This window comes from Coptis chinensis, chromosome 1, assembly GCF_015680905.1.
Source record: "Coptis chinensis isolate HL-2020 chromosome 1, ASM1568090v1, whole genome shotgun sequence".
Lineage (NCBI taxonomy): Eukaryota > Viridiplantae > Streptophyta > Magnoliopsida > Ranunculales > Ranunculaceae > Coptis > Coptis chinensis.
The window spans coordinates 36,280,505-36,301,748 of record NC_141456.1 but is presented as its reverse complement, the minus strand read 5'-3'; the positions used below and the strand labels follow the sequence as shown (position 1 = coordinate 36,301,748).

The following is a 21,244-nucleotide window of genomic DNA, read 5'->3' as shown; positions in this document are numbered from 1 at the left end:
TGTATTACTGCTTGGATTGCAATTTGTGTTTGCTGATCATGTAAACCTTTGGTAATCCGCAGTTTTATTTACACCGTCAATTTTTTTAATTACAACTTGATATCGGTGGTCTATCTATACGGATTTGCATAATCTTTTACATGTGCAGAGCACGTACATTTTAGCTAGTAATTGATAATGATTGATCATGGAGATTGGAGATTTAAGCGAGTGCCACATTTATTTCCTGACTTGACCACTGCCAAAAGATTGAAATGACTTGACTTCCTGAAAATCTGTAGAGATAACCTATCTAATAATGACTTGTACGATTTTTTAGTTATAAATACGTATTCATTCTCATCATACAATTCACACATTTCTCATTCTGTTTTGAACCAACAAAAAACAAAGTCTCATTCTCTCTGTTTTATTCTTATTTAGTACTAAGCTTGTTTATAGCAATGTCTTTTAGGAAATCGTCATCTAACCCAATGGAAGACACGATTTTGACTGAAGTATGGTTATAGTTCTCTATTGATCCAATTACCGGGATCAACCAGTCCTACAACATGCTATGAGATAATATTGCAAATCACTACGAAACAGAGAGATTGAAGTTCTGTTATATTCATCGAACCTGCAAGAAAAGCTTGGAAGGCTGTTGGGGAATTATCAACAAAGCTATAACTTTGTTTCATGGTTGTGTCCATCAAGCTGAATTTTTTAACATTTCTGGAGCAAACGATGCATATATTGTATTGTAAGTCCCACCGACATTGTTAAATTTAATTTGTATTAACAATATCTCCATTAACAATGTGAATTTCACATCACCCGCGTCGGTAAACATTGGTGTCGATATTGGGGCAACACCTGATTCCGATATGCCGGCAAGACAAAGCAAAGCAAAACAAGTGGAATACACTCTATATTTCTGAATAATATTCTCTTTATATAGAGAGTCATATATAAAGAGGTATTGACCCAAATAAAATATAAAAAGTAAATCTTGATTGGAAACCCGAACCCTAAAAAGTTTTCCCCCAGTGAGCAAAAACAAAACAATCAAAATATGAATCATTACGACTACAGATTATCAGACCCTTCCTCATACCGTGACAGAAGAAGGTAATGAAATACAATATTTACACTTTACTTTATTCAAATTGATTTACTTTGTTAGTGAACTTGTTTCTATTTATCATTTTTTAGTGATTTAATCTCACCCCATCAACCAATGGGTGGTGGTCGTAGTGTCGGTGGATCTGCTCCTTATGGTGGAGGAGGAAGAGGGGTTGCTTCTTACGGAGGTGGTGTGGGACCCATTAGTTATACTGGGGCTTCCAGTTTTCAGCCTAGTGGTGTAGGAAGAGGGTTTGATGTTGGTCGTGGAGGCGGTAGAGGGTTTGATTCTAGAATGAGTGGTGGACGTGGTAGTGGGGGTAGAAGTTATGGTGGGGGTCGGGGAGGAGGTGGATATGGTGGAGGAGGTAGTAGGCAAAAGGGAGATTTAAATGATATTTCACTGCCCAAGGCGAATTTTGGAAACTTGGTCCCATTTAAGAAGGATTTTTATATAGAGAGTCCTTCTGTGAGACTAATGACTGAACATGATGTATTGCTATATCGATCGAGACGTGAAATTCGGGTTGAAGGTAGTGATGTGCCGAAGCCAATTAGGATGTTTGAAGAGGCTAATTTTCCAGGTATTTTCTTAGGTTTGACTTAAAACTATTACATTTTGTTTGCCTTGGAGTTTGATGTTAACTTATTAGCTGAATGATTTTGTTTGATTGTTAGACGTCTGCCTGGAGGTTATAAGCCGATTGGGTTTCGTAGAGCCAACACCAATTCAGGCTCAAGGATGGCCAATGGCTTTAAAAGGCAGAGATTTGGTTGGTATTGCTGAGACTGGTTCCGGTAAAACACTGTCTTATCTGCTTCCGGCTTTGGTACATGTTATGGCGCAGCCTCGACTGGGTTAGTTAATTTTGTGTTTGTCCGTCTGTAAATATGTTTTCTTTTATGGGGTACTGAAGTTTAGCTTTTTGTCAGTACAAGGCGAAGGTCCTGTTGTTTTGGTTTTAGCACCTACTAGAGAATTGGCTGTTCAGATTCAAGAAGAAGCAAGTAAATTTGGTTCAAGGTCAAACATAAGAAGTACTTGCGTATATGGTGGTGCACCCAAAGGACCACAGATTCGTGATCTTCAAAGAGGTCTTGTTCTTTCACAATTTATATTTCCCCCCTTTTTAGGATGAGATTTCATACTAACATTATTTTCTTAATGGCTTACTGTTTTTCTTTTCCAGGCGTGGAGATTGTAATTGCAACACCTGGACGATTAATTGATATGTTGGAAGCTAACCATACAAACTTGCGGAGAGTGACGTACCTTGTGCTGGATGAAGCTGATCGTATGTTGGACATGGGTTTCGAGCCTCAGATCAGGAAAATAATATCACAAGTATGAATCTTACTTTGAATGAGTTCATTCTTTCATGTGATATTACGTTTGGTAGTAATATCATTTGATTCTTAATACTTTAGTTATAGTTTCAACCATGTAATAAGCCTCATTTGAGAGTTGTATGCATGAAGCCTTATTGTCATGGCTGGTTTTGAGTCACATTACATTTCATCTAGTTAACCAGTATCTAGTTCATTACACTGTGTGTCACCTATCTCCATTTACTTATCTCTCACTCGTCGTTCTAGTTTATATTCCTAAACTTCTTCATTGAGTTGTACTTTATTCTATGTTGTTGCCATTTATACTTAATAATTTCTATTTTGAAAGCACTCTTCATCGTTATGATTGTCTCTGCTTGCTAATCGTAGCAGAGATATTAGAGGGGATGCAAAATCAATTAAAACAAAGCACTTCTGGACATGCAGAAACGTTAATTTCGTTTGTTTCTTGCTTTTTCTCGTAAGTTCTACACAATTTCACACGCTAATCACTTATATAATTGGATCTATAGCTATTAGGTGTGAATTATTATTCTAGTAAGGCCGTCTTTGCTCGATGATGATTGATTGCTTTAACCACACTGAAAACAGATCTTTAAAGGAAATAGCTCCCTTTCAAATGTTCATTAAGAGAGGGCTAATTTTATGCTTAGTGTTGCTTTGTGATCCTTTTTCTTTGAGACTGGGACTGTTTGTTTTCCTCCCATTTTTAAAGGAGAAGGAGAAGGCTGTATCAAGCATAAATGTGGGTTTTTTCTTGATGTTTATAGGTGAAGGGAGTATTTATTTTCTCTTGGAGATCCAATGTGGAAAACCTTTGGCCTTTCAACTGAGAGCAAAATTATAAAACAAAACGAAATAGAGCTGAAAAAGAAGAAGTTTTCAGTTCATTGTGTTTGATTGCAAGTTTATTCATCTCCTTGAAGCATCATAGGATTTCTCTAGAATTTGTATTTGTTAGTAAGCTCTTAGAGTCCTTGTAGGTTTTTATCAACTCCTTTTTCCTTACTTTGTGCTTATATGCTTCACTTGATTCTGAAGAATCTGAAACTTTTGAAATTAAATTCCTGGTTTATGCTTCTCCTGAGGCACCATCTTTGGTAGTTCTTAGTTCAGTTAGTTGTATTTTTTATATGATACTATGGACCTAAAAGGTATTACCCATCCACAGATACGGCCTGATAGGCAGACACTATATTGGAGTGCCACATGGCCAAAGGAGGTGGAGGCTTTGGCAAGGCAGTTCTTACACAATCCCTACAAGGTGGGTGCATCGGAACCCCTTTTTATAATCCTTGCAATCTTCTATTGGACGCGATTGATCTTATATTTTGATCTGGATACTCTTTTAGGTGATTATAGGATCATCAGATCTGAAAGCCAACCCATCTATAAATCAGGTTATTGAAGTCGTAACAGATGGAGAGAAGTACAATAGGTTTGTCTTAGAGAATATTGTAACTGACAAGTTTGATATTCTTTTCTCTTGCTTTTCTGATGCTGTTAGTGTGCCTTCTCTTTTCCAGGCTTATTAAACTACTGAATGAACAGATGGATGGAAGCCGAATTTTGATATTTGTGGAAACAAAAAAAGGATGTGATCATGTCACTAGACAACTGAGATTGGATGGATGGCCGGCTCTGTCCATCCATGGTGATAAAGACCAGGCTGAAAGGGATTGGGTTCTAGCTGAGTTTAAAAGTGGCAGAAGTCTTATAATGACTGCCACTGATGTAGCTGCACGTGGTCTCGGTAGGATGACATAGTATTAGGTGTCAAATCATTTGTGTTTCTTTAGTTGCTGAAGATAGTAGAGTCAGCGGGCTGCTGTCCAGTTTTCCCAGGATTTAATTCGTGGTTTGGCGGTACAGGGAGGTGCTATGACAATAATGGTTGGAACTCTTCTCTTAATATTTTTGTTACGAGAGTGCACCTTTGGCTTTGCAAACAGTTAGGTTGGGAAGCCATGTGATCACTAGTAAATCCAATAGAATGCTTCTGCTGGAATACCCCGTTATTGCTGCTCATGTTAGATGTACACAGGGAGTACTTGTCCACGTGTGGACTCAGTGTTTGAATTTTTCTGTTTGCAAAGCCATGTGATCATTAGTAAATCCAATAGAGTGCCTCTGCTTGAATATCCCTTTATTGCAGCTCATGTTACATGGACACAAGGAGCACGAGTTCACGTGTGGATTCAGTTTATGTGTATTCTACAGTTCTTTTGGAAGAGTGATATTTGAATGAGAACTTGGATAAAAAGTATTGTAAGGGTCTTCTGAATTCACTAGAGTGTCCAATGGGCTTGGCTCCTATCATCAAGTGTCTAAGTAACATGGTTGACGAGTGATTGCCGCCTCTCCACGGTTTTTAGCTGGTTGTTGTGGCAGCCCGGTTGACTCATGCAAGCCTGTTCATTGGTTTGGTTTGGGAGAGATGGTGGTGCTGGTCCTTATCCCTGCAAGGTCAAGGTGGGCACATTTACTTGTTGAATGTGTTATCTTATGTTTGATCCAGAGCTAGGGTGTGCGGGGATAAGAGGACAGTTAGCGTTTTTCTTCTCATTTGGAAAAGTGATAATGTGGAGATCTTTACATGCAAACTTGCATTAATTTTGCCTTTGTTGCTTGCAGATGTGAAAGACATAAAATGTGTCATCAATTATGATTTCCCTACTAGCCTTGAGGATTATGTTCACAGAATAGGACGAACAGGCCGTGCTGGTGCCAAGGGAACAGCTTTCACTTTCTTTACACATTCTAATGCGAAGTTTGCTAGGGATCTTGTGAAGCTCCTACAAGAAGCTAGGCAGCTTGTCAGTCCAGCATTGGCGACCTTAGCGCGTTCAGGTTTTTCTGGTGGAGGAGGTATGCTTCTGTAAAAACTATTGAATTTTTTTAGACCGAATAATGTATTTAGAATACGTTACTGTTTATTGAAGCCTTTTGTTCTTCAATCTGCATTTTGGCAGGTGGTGGGAATTTTCGCTCTAGAGGCCGTGGCTTTGGTAACCAGTCCCAGATTTCAGGATCCAACACTATACCAATAGGTGGGAGAAAGCAGTGGTAGTTCCTATTTATGTCCACAAAGCACCTAACAAGTTGTTGTGTAGAAAGTATTCACTGCTACATGTGCTGGTAAACTTGTTTCTTATGCATTGTACATTGTTCGTCGGCCATGTATCAACTGTATGCCTGAAGATGTGATGTGGTTGGTGAAATATAATCTGTTAACTCATTGGGATGTAACATTTAGGAAAGTTCGTGGTGATTGAAACTTTTTCATTGTGATTGGAGATGGTTGTACACTTCTACTGAAGTTAGTTCTTATTTTGATCTATCATCGAAAAAAGAAAAAATCTTTTGTTTTGATTGGTAGAAGAAAATTTTGCTTGTTTTGCAGCGCAATATCAAAACTTGATAAAGTAGAGTTATAGACCCTAATTAACCTGCCCATTCTTAGCCCGTTTTTATTGAGTGCTAAAATTTGTTCAACCTTTGTTCAATTTGCGAACACGAGTTGCTCAGTCAATCTTTGGGGTGTTTAGCCCGTCTTAGCTTTTGAACAGGCACTTGGAAAGTTGGAATCTGTTCAGGGTAGAGTCTTTAGGCAAGACTGAATAGCTGTCATTGTTACGGTGTCATATACTTGAGCATCCAAAAGAAGCAACTAAATGTAAGTGATGGGCCTGATGGGTTATAACATTACACAGGCTTCCCTCAGCTCCTTGTATATAAATTTTGTTTTTGTTGTGTAGAATCATTTTATTTCTCATCGTACAAAGGACATGGATGGATTTTGGTGATGGATGGTTATCGGATGAAGTGCTATGTTTGATGTGAGAACGAACTATGATAGCTAGCCCAAAAGGGATTGCACAAATGATGCACTAGAAGGTAATCTCATTTTTTGATCCTATTTAAACTTGATTCCTTCCTTTTTCGCGTGAATCACTGCTAGCTGACTTTCCTTGGCTAGCCACGTTTTGGAAGTTGGAGGTCCACGTTTTTGACTTTCCTTGGCTAGCAACGTGGCCTACCTTGGCTAGCCACGTTTTGGAGGTCCAATTAAAGCTTGTAAATAAATAGAGAGCATGGCAAAGGCATCCGGGGTAATGCAATACAACAATATGGAGCCATGCTTCAATAATCTCAAGTTTCTTATTATAATGCTGGTTGCTTTCTGGGGGTGTTCAATTGTTAGCGGCCTACCGTTTAAAAAAACACACGTGTATTTGAAAAACGAAATAGGAAGTGGTGTATTGTTGAACTACCATTGCCAATCCAAAGACGACGATCTTGGTAATCGCACACTTGCTTACGAACAAGCTTGGGGTTGGGGGTTTCACACAGCTTTTCTTGCTAACACACGCTTCTGGTGCTCCATGGATTGGTGGGATGACAAAAACAAAGTTCAAATTAGAGGAAGCTTGGATATATACAACGAGAAGAGAGATATCAGTTATTGTGCTTCGTATGGCACCGTATGCCGTCGGGTTGCGACTGATGTTGGTGTATTTGGCGGCATAAACTTACAATATATTTGGCCTAGGTAGAAAAGGCCGAAACAACAAAATCAAGATCAAGCCTGAAAATGCACCGTGTTCATAGAATAAACCCATGTAATTTCGTCAAACCTATATATAGTGAAAAAATTACTGGCGGTTTTCCGTGTACCATGACTTGGCTTGGTAAAATGAATTTCCTAGTTTAAGTATGCACTAAACAATAAACTGCAATAAACTTCAAGCTTACAGTTTAAACACACGCTAACACGCACCTCAAATTACTGAAATTTAATTACCAATAGAGGGGCAAAACAATTATAAAAGAAGATCAAGGCAAACAGTCATTAAATTAAAATAAAATTAGGGACAAACTCGTCACAAAAAAATGGAAAGAATAGACCAAGAGTCTCACATAAAAAAAAAAAGAGAAAATCTAAAATTAGGGACAAACTCGTCACAAAGAAATGGAAAAAATAGACCATGAGTCTCACATAAAAAAAAAGAGAAAATTTAGTGTGCGCAGAAGAGTGGTGTAGTCAATCGAGGCCTCATCACACCAAAAGGTGTGTGTATTTCATCACAAAATAGTGTGCAAGAGCCTAGATTCATACGTACCGGTGCAACAGGCGTACTCTAAAACTGCTACAAAAAATATATTATAGTACTATGGTATCAATGTAGGTGGGAGTGGGATTTTTAAGATAGTAAAGATAATCAGGTGCCTATAAATTGTAACTTCTCACCTTTAAGAATGTGGTCTGCATCTTTCTCACAATGCAATTGCATTCGCAACTCGGCTTCGTAGTTAGTACCGGTGCTTTTGAAAAGAGATTTTTTTTTGAAAGGCAAGCAGGGTTTTTTTTTGTAAGTACCTTCTAGTTTAGTTGGTAAGACTTTTGGATGATGATAGTATGGGTTTCGGACCCCGCTACACACTATTGAATTACTGATCTCTTTAAAAACAGGCTTGCCCACACATTTTTTAGGAGTAAGATACCTCTCAAAAACCCTTCTTGCATTTCAAATAAAAAAAAGAAATGATATTGTGCGTCATTTGACGTTTCACTTTTTCTCACATCTGTTCTGCAAGTGACCAGTAAAGAACAAGAGATGGCGAGACAACTAACCACACCATCAGAATAGGGTATTATCCCTCATTACCTCCTGTGTCCTGTCCCATTAATTTGCATATTGCTAGGAAAACATTATAGAAGATAACTGGGATGCATCAAATGCCGATTTATTACAGGATTAAGGCGTGTTTATTATGTTTACAAGGCGAATCCTATACAGTAGAACTAGACAATTTAACTGCACAAGCAGTTGAATGCTTTATGTACTGAAGAGTTTGTTCTGGTTCTGCTTCAACGAATCATTTCCTAATATTTTCTCGTTGGTGACTACAAAACCGTTTGATTCTACACGTATTCTATGCTGGGCATGCTAGATAGACTGCCGGAGAATGGATATACTACAAATTCTTGTGAAATAGGTCTCTCTCTGTTTGGTACTCAATCGTGAAATGAAGTACTTCATGGGCTTTTCCATCTTGAAAATTCGTGAAACAACCCTCACGTGCATTGAGCTCTTCCCCAGAATCATGTTAGGGCCCCTGTCTGTCTTTTTGTTAATCTTGCATACAAGCCATCCTTCCGAAGTAGTTCGATATGTGAGCCCGTCTGCATGTTCCACACATACTTAGGAAATCCTTGGTGCAGCTTTAAAATAGAAAACGGAAGTATTTGTAACGAGTCATCCATTACACTAATCTAGTAAAAGCAATTAAATTCCATACACCATGTGCAATTCCAGCCAATTTCATAAGGTAGATAACACCAATTAGATTCAACGTGCATACCTCAGCAATTTCTCCTTCATTCATTACCACCACTCTGTCAGCTGCTTGTATAGTTGATAGCCTGCAAAAATGAACGATGACTGAGGAACTTTTATTTAGATATGCTGTGGCGTAAAGTGAGACGGAAGGAAATGTAACCTGTGTGCGATGACAATGACAGTTCTCTTCTTTTTGGAGCCACTTTTAGCGGCACGGAGGATTCCCTGATGTAAACAACGATGCCAAGAGTTATGTATTGTTAACTGGTAGATATCACCAAAAGTCCTAGGTGTTGACTAATGTATGGCAGATTGGTAATACAATACCTTGACATTATGTTCAGTCTCAGCATCCAATGCACTGGTGGCTTCATCAAGGATTAAAATAGAAGGGTCCCTCAGAATGGCTCTGGCGATGGCAATTCTCTGCTTTTGTCCCCCGCTGAGCAGATCATCATCAACAAGGGTTTTGTAACCATCAGGCAGAGAAGAAATGAACTCATGTGCATAGGCCTGCTTCGCAGCAAATTCGACATCTTCCTGATTAATATCTTTATTGCAGCCATATCTTATATTAGAACTGACATCCATCCTAAAAAGGCGGGGTTCCTGCTACAGATAGAACTGTTAGTGAATTATTCGTACATCTGTTTTAGTTTTCTATTGTAGAGGCGGGGAAGCACATAGTATGACCTGTCCCACAAATCCAATTCTTTCTCTGAACCACTTGATGTCCAGCTCTTTTAGAGGAAAACCATCAATTAAAATCTGCAGTTTACAAGCAATAATCTTTAATCTTGTTAATGAAAGATTTCAGAGTTTCATCAACCAATTGTGGAAATGCCAAATGGTTGTAAATAAGTAGGACTGTAGGAGATTTGATTCCCAATATTGAAGAAGCATCTTAAATCATACTTGCCAGATCCTTCTGCAAGAATTTGATTCATTAACAAAATCCTTTTTTATTCAGTTACAGATTAAATCTATTCTAGATTGTTAATATTTTCGATCTCCATCCGCCTATAACCAACACGATATAGGTGTTGGACCAAATACTACATATCCTTGTTCTCATGAGGCACGGAAGGCCTGAAACTCTTTAGTATCATCATAGTGGGTCAGGTCAGGTATATCAAATACACAAAAAACTATTTAAGCCTTTTGTGAAATTCTTGGTGGAATCCCCTATTTACATTGGGAAAATTAAATTGGGTTCTACTCTTTTTACCTGAGAATAATCAATTCAATTCAATTCAATGAAAAGGGGAGAGAGAGAGAGAGAGAGAGAGAGAGAGAGAGAGAGAGAGAGAGAGAGAGAGAGGTGAAAATATACACCATACACTTGTGTGTAAAATTCGAGTGGCTCCCTTGTGGAAGCTTACATGGCAGTATCAATTTACACCCCCATTGGAGATACCCATAATTCATAGATCAAAGCATATAAAAAATACTAAAAATGGTATGCTGCAGATTAAAATGATTGTGTTCAAAACTTGCCTGGTATGTTAAAGTTTCAGTTCAATATCAGATCCATATAACTTTATGCCGTAGGATATCGAGTGCTCGCAATATCTATCAATTTTCAGGGATAGGATTTAAATTACATGGGTCAATATTCGTGTCGAAAGTACGTTAAAAATGAAATCATGCAACACAGCTGATGAGATATTGACATCTGCTGAGATTCAGGGATTGAAATTCGATGATATAATAACTAATCTGCTTAACACTCACCAATTAAGTGTTACTTTTTCCAACTTGTCAAGGCAAAAATAATAAGACGGGAAACGTACCTGACCATTTGTTGGTTCATAGAGACGAAGCAAAAGATTTATTAAGGTGCTTTTCCCACTACCGCTAAGACCGACCTGATAGAAATAAATAGTAGTAATGAATGATATGAGAGAGTCTGTAACAAAAGACATGAGAGACAGAGATTCTTACTTACTATTGCAACCACTTCATTAGGGTGAATAGACATATTTACGTCCTGCAGAATGTGTGCCTGCTCAAATATCAAAACTGGTAAGCATGATCCTCATAAACTAGAAGTCTAAAATAATGATAATTTGTATAAGAGTCAACTAATGCAGGCATCAGAAATTATTAAAAAAAAATACGTAAAGACTTGGAGCACATTCGTCAGAATCGCAGGGAAGTAAAACCACTGAACCAGATAACAGAGTTCTTAATTATGGCTCTGAGGTTCAAGACTGCAAAGAAGCACCATATTTGCTAACAGTCCCATGGTCGAGCTTTTGGGAGCTGCTGTTATGGAAACAATGGTCTCAGTTCAAAACACAATGTAACAGAGTTTGCCATAAGGACGGAAGGTTTAAAACCAATCTTTGTAAAGGAATGATTTATCAAGGTGTGTGTGCGGGGAGTCTCAACAATGTGTAGCATATTGGGGAGACAATGTGGGCCTGATTAAAATTTTGGAAGACTTAGCAATCTTGGTAAGAAGTGGTATCGACACTGACACCTATCTGATTCCAAAACAGAGTGAAGATGGCACTTCCCTATGACAAGACCCCAAAGTTCTTTAAAAGAGGATATTCAGTCCAAGTGGGACGGGGGAGGGTGTGTCTAGATACTGCAATAGTCACTTCTTTGTTTTTGTGTATCGTTTTAGTTGAGGTAGCAATCTCAACTCTTTGGCAGTCTTGCACTACTCTGTCTACTCAGGAAGCATTTTGGAGAGCTACTAATTAAGAAGGCTGGTCTATTATTATGATAAAGAGAATATGTCACAAGAATGAGTTGACTCACTGTTCGCTTCCATCTGACGCGATAAGGGAGAAGCCAATTTCACAACTGATTTGGCATCCATTCATGACTTACTGAAGATATTGATAAGAATTTCCTCTATTAAGTAGATCTCCATTTATCGATCAATGGAGGATCCACTTGCTTTTCATAAAATTGGTTTAGAGATGAAAGTGATTTAATTGAGGCATGGAGTGCTAACTTAGTTGGGATGTAAAATTTCTCCTCTATAGACACTATATAATTAAAGTTACTTCCCTTTTTGCTCTTTATAAAATTCTTTCTTACTTTAGGGGGAAAAAAGAGATTGATGGAGAAAGTTTACTTTATACCAACAGACTCCATTATGAAAAAGGTCATGCACGCAACATGTATCAGAAATTCAGAGCTAAGTTTCATTACATGAATTTTACATATCAATAACAATGGACGCCACAAATCCTAATTTTTACACATCAGTAACAATGGCACCAACAAAAAACATTTATCATGCATGAATATCGTCTTTTATTTTGACCTTCAAAGAAGTATGCATTTCAAGAACATACCGTGTCTCTCAAAGAATAATGAAAAGATACATCCACAAACTCAATGTGTCCCATCAGCCGTTGCAATTTAATACCTGTGATACAGTTGCATTCCAAAATAGATGAATATGCTTCGAAGAAAAACCAAGCACATGACAACCAGATGTAAAACGAATTAGAATTTAACGTTGATATGAAACTGGTGTGTAAAAAAATTAAAAAACAATTATACAAAAACATTGGTAAGAAAACGTAAAGCAAATTGTTCTTCTAATTTCTCCGAAAGTGATAATTTGTTGTGTCTTTTCCTATTAATAAATATAGCAGGGACTTGTTGGCTTAATTTAAAACAACTATAGTTTCCGGAGCCAATGGTTCATAGAAAATTATAATATTAAGTACACCACAGTTGGAAATCTCACTGAAAAGTATTACATAAGACTTTCAAGAAAATATAAGTACTTAGTATATATAAAGGGGACATATTTCATGCTCAAGAAAGAATGTAACTGGAAATGGATAATAAATACTACATAAAAAGAATTGTGTAACATGGACTTTCAAGGCCATCACCTTCATTTTCAAAGACAATGAGTAGTCAGGATCGACATATCTACATCTCAACCTTTTTTTTTTTGGTCTTCTTTGAGCACCTATCTAAACACAAGGCATTATATAACCACGCCTGACTTTTGATTTCAACCACCACCTCCTCATCTCTTACTTCCAAACAGCACTACCACAATTTTGTTAAAACAAGTAAAAATTCTGAGTATAAGGTGACAAAAAGTAGTCATATCATGGAGTTTACTTAGGATAGGTACGATAGACAACACCACCTTGTTATGCATGTTACATTCAAGAGCAACCATGGCATAATTAAGGATCATTAAGTGTAAGATGAAAAAATGGTTTATGACTACCAAGAAAAACATTTCAATGAAGAACTCCACTAAGTGCTTGCCTTTTGATAAGAATTGATCGCTGGGCAAGAGATCCATCAAACGGAAAACCTTTTCACTTGCCCCGACAGACTGCATCAAAGACGATAGATTGTCTCCAACCCACCACGTTGCATAAATTAACCACTCGCAGTACAATATGAACTTTGTAAGCTGCTCAGCTGTTATATGACCAGCCATAATTGACGCTCCTCCTACCAGTACAGCAATAACCTATATAATTTAATAATCCAGATGAAGTAAAAATTAACATATCAAGCACTATACGCTAACTTCTTCAAACTCAATATATTATAAGTAATCGGCAATTCATTAGTCAATGCCTCAATGGCATTAGTTTTTGAGTGTAGGTGATTAAGTTATCAATTAACCTGAATATTTGTTTCCCTGGCAGCCAAATGCAATACAAATGCAATGAGCAAGACCATGAAGAATATATATGACTCTAGTTGCCGAGTGAGGTGAAAGGCAGATTAAAAGCGACGACACTTCAAAGAACTCAACATGTACATGTATATGTTCATCAATATTATTGTGATGATCAGTAACCGTGTAAGGTTGATGGTAGGCAGTATAAATCTTTCTTTAACAATATGAAACCTAAGAGCTACCTGATTTTTAACTCCACATTCCATATCATGGGTCCTCAAGTCTGTTAAACCTATTGTCTAATCAACCCATTCAGTTTTTTATCTCTTAAAACAAATTACTGACAAAGCCCATTATTTGGTTTATTACTTTATTTGCATCACTTGATTCATTCTTGGGTTGCAAGATCAAATTATCTGCTTTGACTGAAATGTCCTTACATAGTTACATCATCATTGCTGTCACCACTGAAATCCCCCGTGGTTTTACTGCCATAGTTGTAATGCATCATTACTTAAATTGTGTCTTTTTAATCCAAAAAAAGTTGATATACTGATATCATGCAAACCATTTACAACAATACTTAGGAATTAGCTAGGAGCTAATAACCAAAGATTCTAAGACCAGGCAACGCAGCCCTATTTACAATGTAAGCACAAATAAAAAGAAACAGCCCAATCATAAAGAAGAAAGACCAACAACAATAAAAAAAAAAAAAATGGCAAAAGAAAAAGAGAGAGCACCTAAGAAATGTTAGCAACTAAAAAAGAACACATTGCATCGATTAATGAAGATATGACCTGTGATTAAGACGTATCCTAATGTTTATCATAACTCTTCAAGTATCAAAAAGGACCTTGAACTTACTGTATACACATGTTTCACGTTTCATGATAATATATTAATTTGGGCCGTGGAGTAAACCTAACATTTTGCTCTTCGAAACCACACTCTTAAAATTTTATGGAAAACTAAACCTGTGTAGAATGATAAAGGGTGTTGAAGCTCAGATTCCAAAATCCGTAAGCCACACTTTGTCGCAAGCTTATATCAGCTAATTTTTTCAGCCATAATTTGTACCTGCACACAAAAGTGAAAAGTCATTAATTTGTTAGAATGCTCTGCTAGTTCCACATATGTGATTGCTGCGTGTGGTACTCTGTGTCCATTCTCTAATTCTAGTACTCCATTTAAAGGAAAGAATATGTAACAAAATTTTCAGATTATTGACAAAAAGAATGATTACTAGTAGCATTTATTGCCTTCCGAGTTCTTCTATCTCTGTTCCATACACTCTGACAGTTCTTATCAAAGAAAACGTCTCCTGCGTAACCTGAATATCAAAAGGGAAGGAGATATTGCTCAAATTCCAGAAAATTGTTCAAGCTATAAAAGTTCTAACAAGGTTTTAGATGTTACTTCGTTCGCAGAAGCAGTAAACTCCTGTGTTAATCTTGCAGCTTTCTTCTGGTACCTGGAGAAGGCAAAAGAGATGGAAGTTGACTAATAATAATATCCATCAAATCCCCAAAACAGGCAAGATAAATCTATCCAGAGATGTTTGGAAGTGATTTGAAACATTATATTAAAAAAATTAAAAATAAAAAAGGCAGAGATAAGTAAGATCATAGTCTGCAGCATATGGTCATGCAATGGGCACCAGCCCTATCGTAGTGGCTATCTTAAAAGGTTTACCGACTGAATATTCTGATTTTAGTACATTTGAGGTTCAGACATTATCCTAAATCAATTAAAGAATTTCACAGACTTGCTTTAAGTGAAGAGTTCACAAATCAGGATTCAAATAAGGCAACCAACCATCTCACTTCAGATCTCTCTAATATGCCAGTTCTTTCAGATTACAAAGGCTCAGACTAAATCACAGTTGCCAATGCTCAAGGCCTGTCCATTTTACGCACTGGCTCAACTTAATTATCACCTCAAATTATAAGTTCAAAATGCGTAACATTCTTCATGAACCTCATCATATCACACACTATTTGCTTAGTGTTCACAAATTTGTATCAGATAATCATTGTGTTCTGATATCGCTCCAACTGCCTTTTAAGTCGAGGATGTTTTTCCGAGGTATAACTGATAATGGACTCTACCCTTTTCATGTCACTTTCAACTCTCAACACACATCTCCTACTGCATTCATCGCCCTCAAGGCTTCAGCTTCTACATGGCACAACAGGCTAGGACACCCTGCTGCTGCAGTTCTACATTAACTCATTCAAGCTAAGTGTGTTGACATACAAGGCTATCTTTTCTTTTTGTTCTGATTGTGCACTAGGGAAAAGCACTAAACTTTTATTCAGTTTTTCTACTTATAAAACTGTTTCTCCTCTGCAGTTGTTACACATTGATCTATGGGGACCATCAGCTATCTTCTCAATAAATTGAATGAAGTTTTATGCTAGCATAGTTGATGATAACTCTAAATACTGCTGAATTTTCCCTTTATCTCTAAAGTCTGATTTTGAACTAGTGTTTCAATCCTTCAAAGCCTTCATTGAAAATGTTTCGAAAGAGAAAACTAAGGTTGTTAGAGCTGATGGTGGAGAACAGTTTACTAGCAATAATTCTGAAGATTTTTTAACTCTTCATGGCATACTCCATCAAGTCTTCTGTCCACATACAACAGAATAAAATGGTTAGCGAATAGGATACAAAGGTATATGGCCAGAACCCTCATGTCATAGTCCTATGTTCCATTTAAGTACTGGGTTAAAATCTTCTCCATTTCTTTCTCAATGCAGAACATTTCACCATGGCAAAAGCTTTTTAATACTCCACCAAACCATTCAATACTCAAGACCTTTGGATGTAGGTGGTACCTTTGCTCAAATCCTATATATCAAACAAACTTGAGTTGAGGTCGAAATGTTCCTAAGGTACAGCACTACAACTTATGTCATAAAGGTACAAGTGCCTGATACTCCAACATGTAGGATTTATGTCTCTAGACATGTAGTTTTTAGCAGGAAAATATTCCCAACTTCCCATATAAACAATCTCTTTCAATTACTTCTGACATTGAGTCCGTTACATCTTTTATTTCTTCTGACAGTCACTTCATCTGCCATTACATCCAATTCTATTTCTAACAATCCACAAACTCAAACTTCTAGTATCATTCATTCTAATTCAAGTCCATCATCTGACACTATAGAGTCCTCCAACATTTCCTGTCAGTCATCATTTTCTACTAAATCACCCTACACAAATAACATTGTTTCTGACAGAAATAATGTCACAACAAATCACTCAGTGCAGACTAGATCAAGAGTGGCATATTCAAACCTAAAGCTCTTGTTTCCTCTAAACACCCTATCTCACGCACTGAATACATCACCTTTATTCATTCCCACAACTCCCACATGTGACTCTCAAGCTATTAAAGACTCTAACTGGAGATCAACCATGGTACTTGAGTTCAATGCATCACTTAAGAGTGGTACACGGAAACTAGCCCCCTATTTTCCAAAACAAAACATAGTTGGAAGCAAATGGGTGTTTAAGTTGAAACAAAAAGCTGATGGAGCTGTTGATAGATTCAAATCCAGACTTCTTGCCACGGGATACCATCAAAAGAGTGGATTTTATTACCAAGAGAATTTCAGAACCAACAACTATTAAACTAATTCTCACTTGCAGTAAAATTTAACTGGAATGTCAGATAGCTTGATGTATCAAATGCATTTTTGCATGGACAATTGGACAACTTAAAAGAAGAGGTGTTTATGACGCAACGCCAAGGTGTTGTGGACACTTTGAAACCTACACATGTTTTAATCTGTTAATGTCTCTCTATGGATTAAAGCAGGCTCCTAGAGCCTGGTATGAAGAGTTGTATCAAGCACTGATATGCGTTAATTCCGTCATTTGTAAAGCTGATCATTCATTCATCAAGAGAGATTCAACTTCTATGACCTATGTCTTGGTATATGTTGATGCTATTACTGGGAATTCACCATCAACTTATCATCATATCATCAGACAGCTCAGCAAGACTTTTGCTATGAAGGATCTAGAGTTTATACATTTTCTACATAGGCCTTGAAGCACAGAGAAGATAATAAGGGTGGGTTTTCCTTGATTCCGACCAAGTACATATTTGATCTGCTCAGCAAAGCAAATATGTTAAATGCTATTATGCTAAACCAAGTTCAACTCCTACTTCCACTAGATGCAAGTTAAATAATCATACAGGAAAACAAGTTATTGGTCCTACAGAATATAGGTCATTTGTGGGAGAACTTCAGTATTTGACTTGGACGCGACCTGACATTTTCTTTGCAGTAAACACGGTATGTCAATTCATGCATTATCCTACACATTCCACTGCCTAAATGTCCTTTGATACAATCTGATAACACCCGTGCTATTTCTCTAGCTAATCATCCTGTATTTCATGCTAGAATACAGCATGTAGAAATAGACTATCATTTTATTAGGGAATTAGTTACAAACAAATTTTTGGATGTATAATATCTGTGTAAAGAGGGAAAAATAGCAGATATCTTTACAAAGGCAATATTTGCACAAAGGTTTCAATTCCTAACTTCCAAGCTTTCAGTCCATTCCTCTCTCGTCAGCTTGAAGGGAGTTTTAAGGATATATATGATTCCAATCAGGCTCATCAGTCAATGATCAAGGTATCATAGCAGGAATAGTCAAGACAGATAAACAGATAACAACTTCAGTACAGAACAGCTTATGTAACCAACAATCTGTTATCTGTGACAGTTTCTGATCAAGTGTAACTAACTTGTCATCAAGTATATAAAGTGTAAACTGTAAACTAACAGAATTATTTATTCAGTAGGAATAAGTTTCATTCACTTTGCTTACTTTCAGAGTTTATTTAAAATGACAGTAACAGTATGTTGCCAGTATGACGGTTCCAAATGAGAATGCAGGATTATAAGAATAAATATGGAGGCAGCAAAAGGTAAATTCTTACTGGCCATAGAATAGCATGATCGTTGATAGGACAGAGCATATTGCCAATGTGGATAATGCCAGAGGCCATGACAAAATAAACAAATAGATCAATGCACCAGTCCCCTACGGAGAAAGAAAAAAAGATGAGAAACGAGAATTTGCATAGTCAGGTTATGGGCATATTCAGATCATACAACAGATAGGGCGACAATAATAGCAACCTGAAGGATATTGCGTAAAATCATATTGAGATCATTTCCAATAACACGTGACACTTGCTGACAATCTGATCCCAGCCTACTTGTTAAATCACCAACTGTTTCTGAGTCAAAGAAGGATATATCCTACAAGACAGATTTCAAATATACAATGAAGTACAACGAAGTGAAAATGTATTAAATGTAAACACCATAAAGTGCACCTGCATATAATATGAGAGAGCAAATTGCATCAAGTACATAAAAAAATAATCTCAAAATGTGTCACAGACCTGGAAGAGGAGAGCTGAATATAACATTTCTCTCATACGCTTGACCTGCAGAATAACAGAAACACTAAGTTTGCATCTGGCATAAGAATTTCAGAAAATGCTTGACTAGGCTTACAGAAGAGATGGTCTTTGTGTTTGGGTTTTGCAAGGATAAGTTTTTTGGTTCCACACAATAGATTTGACAATATGAACTCAATTCTAAGACCAGAAACAACCAAAAGAATCCCGTTCGTACAACAACAATAAGTCTTAACTTACTGGCACTTTTTCCCTCCAGAACTTAAATAATCATTAATAGAAAATTTCCACAAAGTCCTGACTGTATAAACAACTAGACATAATATTTGCAAACAAAAACACAGGATTCAGTTAACTCACCAGGATCATATTTGCGATGCTAAAACAGCAACCACGTAGACCACTGAAATTTACAGAAAAGAACTTAGAGTTCATTATTTTTTTATACCATTCAATGTGTGGCTCAAGTTTCCTAGGTTTATAACCTTTGGTATGAAGACATTTCTCACTATCGGTACTCGAAAGGCACGAAAAAACGAAATACCTACTCCGAATGTGCTGATAATGAGGGAAAGAAGAAGGCTGGCCCAATAATTTAAGGAAAAAGAAGAAAAAAATAAACATAATATCCTTCAAAGTCATTGAAAATGAAGAGTGAAGAGCTAAATTCTTCTCCAAAATAGGCTGATAAAACTACAATTGGGATTTTTGGATAAGCGGAACTAGGAATGAAATATACAGAATAACCCACATACATACACTGCCGACAGATTTTTCTTACTAATCCTATTTACACATAGCAAGTTATCTATATGTTAGTTGCAAGCTCACGAGGCTTATGACGCAGAATCATTGATTTATTTGTCGCACACCTCACCTCGTACCTTCTCGTTTTAAAAGATAGTTCACATCTTTTGAATATCAAAATTTTCGCATTGTTAAAGGATATTTGTCTTCTAAATTAATTCATGTGGCCTCTCTCGTATGGGTATGTAGTCCGACCTCATTTTTGCCTTCGTTTTGTTATTCACAAACCACATATTCATTAAACAAAAACTTCAATATAGCACAAGATATACAATACAAGATATTCACCTGCAAATGCCTGAGGTGAAACACAAAAGAATCAATAGCCTTGCATTCCCCTTGAACACCACACTCGAACCACTTTGCGCAGAAAAAATAGATGCTGTCAAATAATGTGGAATTGAAATCTCTGAAAGCTGGACAAAACACACATAACTTATTAACAAATGAACCAATAAAAAACAAAAGTATATCATAACTCACATAAAAAAAAAAAAACTTACAGCAGCAAGAACTAATGCAGCAAAAGCAGAATAAATAACCCATCTATCATTAGCAACTAAATCCCACATTCTCCTCAACGCAAACACGGCAGTAACCGGCTTATTATTCACAACAACTTGTTGATGCTCAGGAAAATTCCAAAAACTCCCACCATAACCAATTTCCCTAACCAAAACACTCCATTTCTTCAAATTCTCAAAAATCCCATCATTAGCCCCTCTATCAAAACTCCCTACACTAAATTCATCAAAAAAAGCTGATTTAAGTTGAATGGGTTTTTTGTAAATATGAGTTGAAATGCAAGGGTATAATTGGAAATGAGAGTTTGTATGGTGAATGGGGAAAATGGGTTGTTGTTTTGGAGAGAATGTGAAGGTTGGATTGAAAACAAGTAAAGCCATGTGAGAAGAACAACAAGGGAGAAGAAATGTTTGTGGATAATAATAATATAGTGCACTGCATGTGTTTGATTCAAAGCCTCTCAATTTCTTTTTCTTTTTCTTTTTTTTTAAATCGTTTTCGGTGCAAAATATCGCGATGTTAATGTGATATTTGTTGAAATTTCAGGAGTTTGGTGACTTTGTGTGTGTGTGTTGGATATCTGAATAATACAACGTTTATATTTACACAATAATAAGAATTGAAAAACGAAATAATAAATACACAGTTATCAACTCTACCACTGCCGCACCATAGCTTGGGACAATGAAGAAAAGGTAGTAGGAGCAACAACCAGGATATTTAAAGCCAGGTCAGCAAAAAAAGCCGAAATGGTGGCAGCTGAGGTAGCAATTTTGCTAGTAATAGTTTTCGGGTGGACTGCAGTTCTTTTAGAATGAGACTTCATCAAAGCTTTCAATAGCCCTATTTGTTCATGGCTACTTGAAAGCCTGAGATACTATGTTTTAAACTTGAGTATATCCTTTACGTTTTGTAAGTTTAAGTGGATCAGTAGGGTGTCCAATGGAGAGACACATTTGTTGGCGAAATGGTCTAACCATTAGCAACAAGTGTGTCAGTTGCCAAGATGCCTGCTAAAAACAATATTAT

At 36.9% G+C, this 21,244-nt stretch overlaps 2 protein-coding genes across 5 annotated transcripts; one reads left to right on the top strand and one right to left on the bottom strand.

Moving 5' to 3' along the window:
* Positions 1–883: 883 nt before the first annotated feature.
* On the top strand, positions 884–5,840 carry LOC147523760 (DEAD-box ATP-dependent RNA helicase 20-like). 2 transcript variants are annotated; one of them, XR_015217383.1, is made up of 10 exons: positions 884–1,110; positions 1,195–1,688; positions 1,783–1,962; positions 2,038–2,199; positions 2,295–2,449; positions 3,626–3,718; positions 3,807–3,892; positions 3,981–4,926; positions 5,089–5,322; positions 5,427–5,840. XR_015217383.1 is itself a non-coding variant. In XM_086599537.1 (10 exons), exons 1-10 carry the CDS (start codon positions 1,055–1,057, stop codon positions 5,522–5,524), a joined length of 1,785 nt encoding a protein of 594 aa, XP_086455663.1. In that variant the 5' UTR covers positions 884–1,054; the 3' UTR covers positions 5,525–5,840. The 2 variants fall into 2 exon arrangements, 1 of the variants encoding a protein (XP_086455663.1); XM_086599537.1 differs by having other exon boundaries at positions 3,981–4,207.
* A 2,346-nt stretch (positions 5,841–8,186) lies between these two features.
* ABCB26 (transporter associated with antigen processing protein 1) lies at positions 8,187–20,714 on the bottom strand. Of its 3 annotated transcripts, none has more exons than XM_086599523.1 (18): positions 20,194–20,714; positions 19,979–20,106; positions 19,244–19,286; positions 18,866–18,910; positions 18,597–18,719; positions 18,395–18,498; positions 14,845–14,899; positions 14,688–14,758; positions 14,403–14,505; positions 13,059–13,269; positions 12,116–12,189; positions 10,747–10,803; positions 10,592–10,666; positions 9,492–9,566; positions 9,126–9,407; positions 8,959–9,023; positions 8,821–8,881; positions 8,187–8,680 (listed from the first exon to the last, which is right to left on the bottom strand). In XM_086599523.1, the coding sequence occupies exons 1-18, from the start codon at positions 20,593–20,595 to the stop codon at positions 8,561–8,563; spliced, it is 2,094 nt and encodes a 697-aa protein (XP_086455649.1). In that variant the 5' UTR covers positions 20,596–20,714; the 3' UTR covers positions 8,187–8,560. The 3 variants fall into 3 exon arrangements, with proteins under 3 accessions (XP_086455649.1, XP_086455655.1, XP_086455661.1); XM_086599529.1 differs by having other exon boundaries at positions 8,187–8,641; positions 20,194–20,711; XM_086599535.1 differs by lacking the exon at positions 19,244–19,286 and having other exon boundaries at positions 20,194–20,633.
* Positions 20,715–21,244: the final 530 nt, after the last annotated feature.

Excerpts from the sequence above, each read along its gene's own strand:
- ABCB26 (XM_086599523.1), bottom strand. The coding sequence starts at position 20,595 with ATGGCTTTACTTGTTTTCAATCCAACCTTCACATTCTCTCCAAAACAA. Across the intron at positions 10,804-12,115 it reads ATTATTCTTTGAGAGACACG|GCACACATTCTGCAGGACGT; the intron begins GTATGTTCTTGA and ends ATATTTGAGCAG. Across the intron at positions 10,667-10,746 it reads CTAATGAAGTGGTTGCAATA|GTCGGTCTTAGCGGTAGTGG; the intron begins GTAAGTAAGAAT and ends TATTTCTATCAG.
- LOC147523760 (XM_086599537.1), top strand. The coding sequence starts at position 1,055 with ATGAATCATTACGACTACAGATTATCAGACCCTTCCTCATACCGTGAC. Across the intron at positions 3,893-3,980 it reads GATGGAGAGAAGTACAATAG|GCTTATTAAACTACTGAATG; the intron begins GTTTGTCTTAGA and ends TCTCTTTTCCAG. Across the intron at positions 4,208-5,088 it reads TGTAGCTGCACGTGGTCTCG|ATGTGAAAGACATAAAATGT; the intron begins GTAGGATGACAT and ends TGTTGCTTGCAG.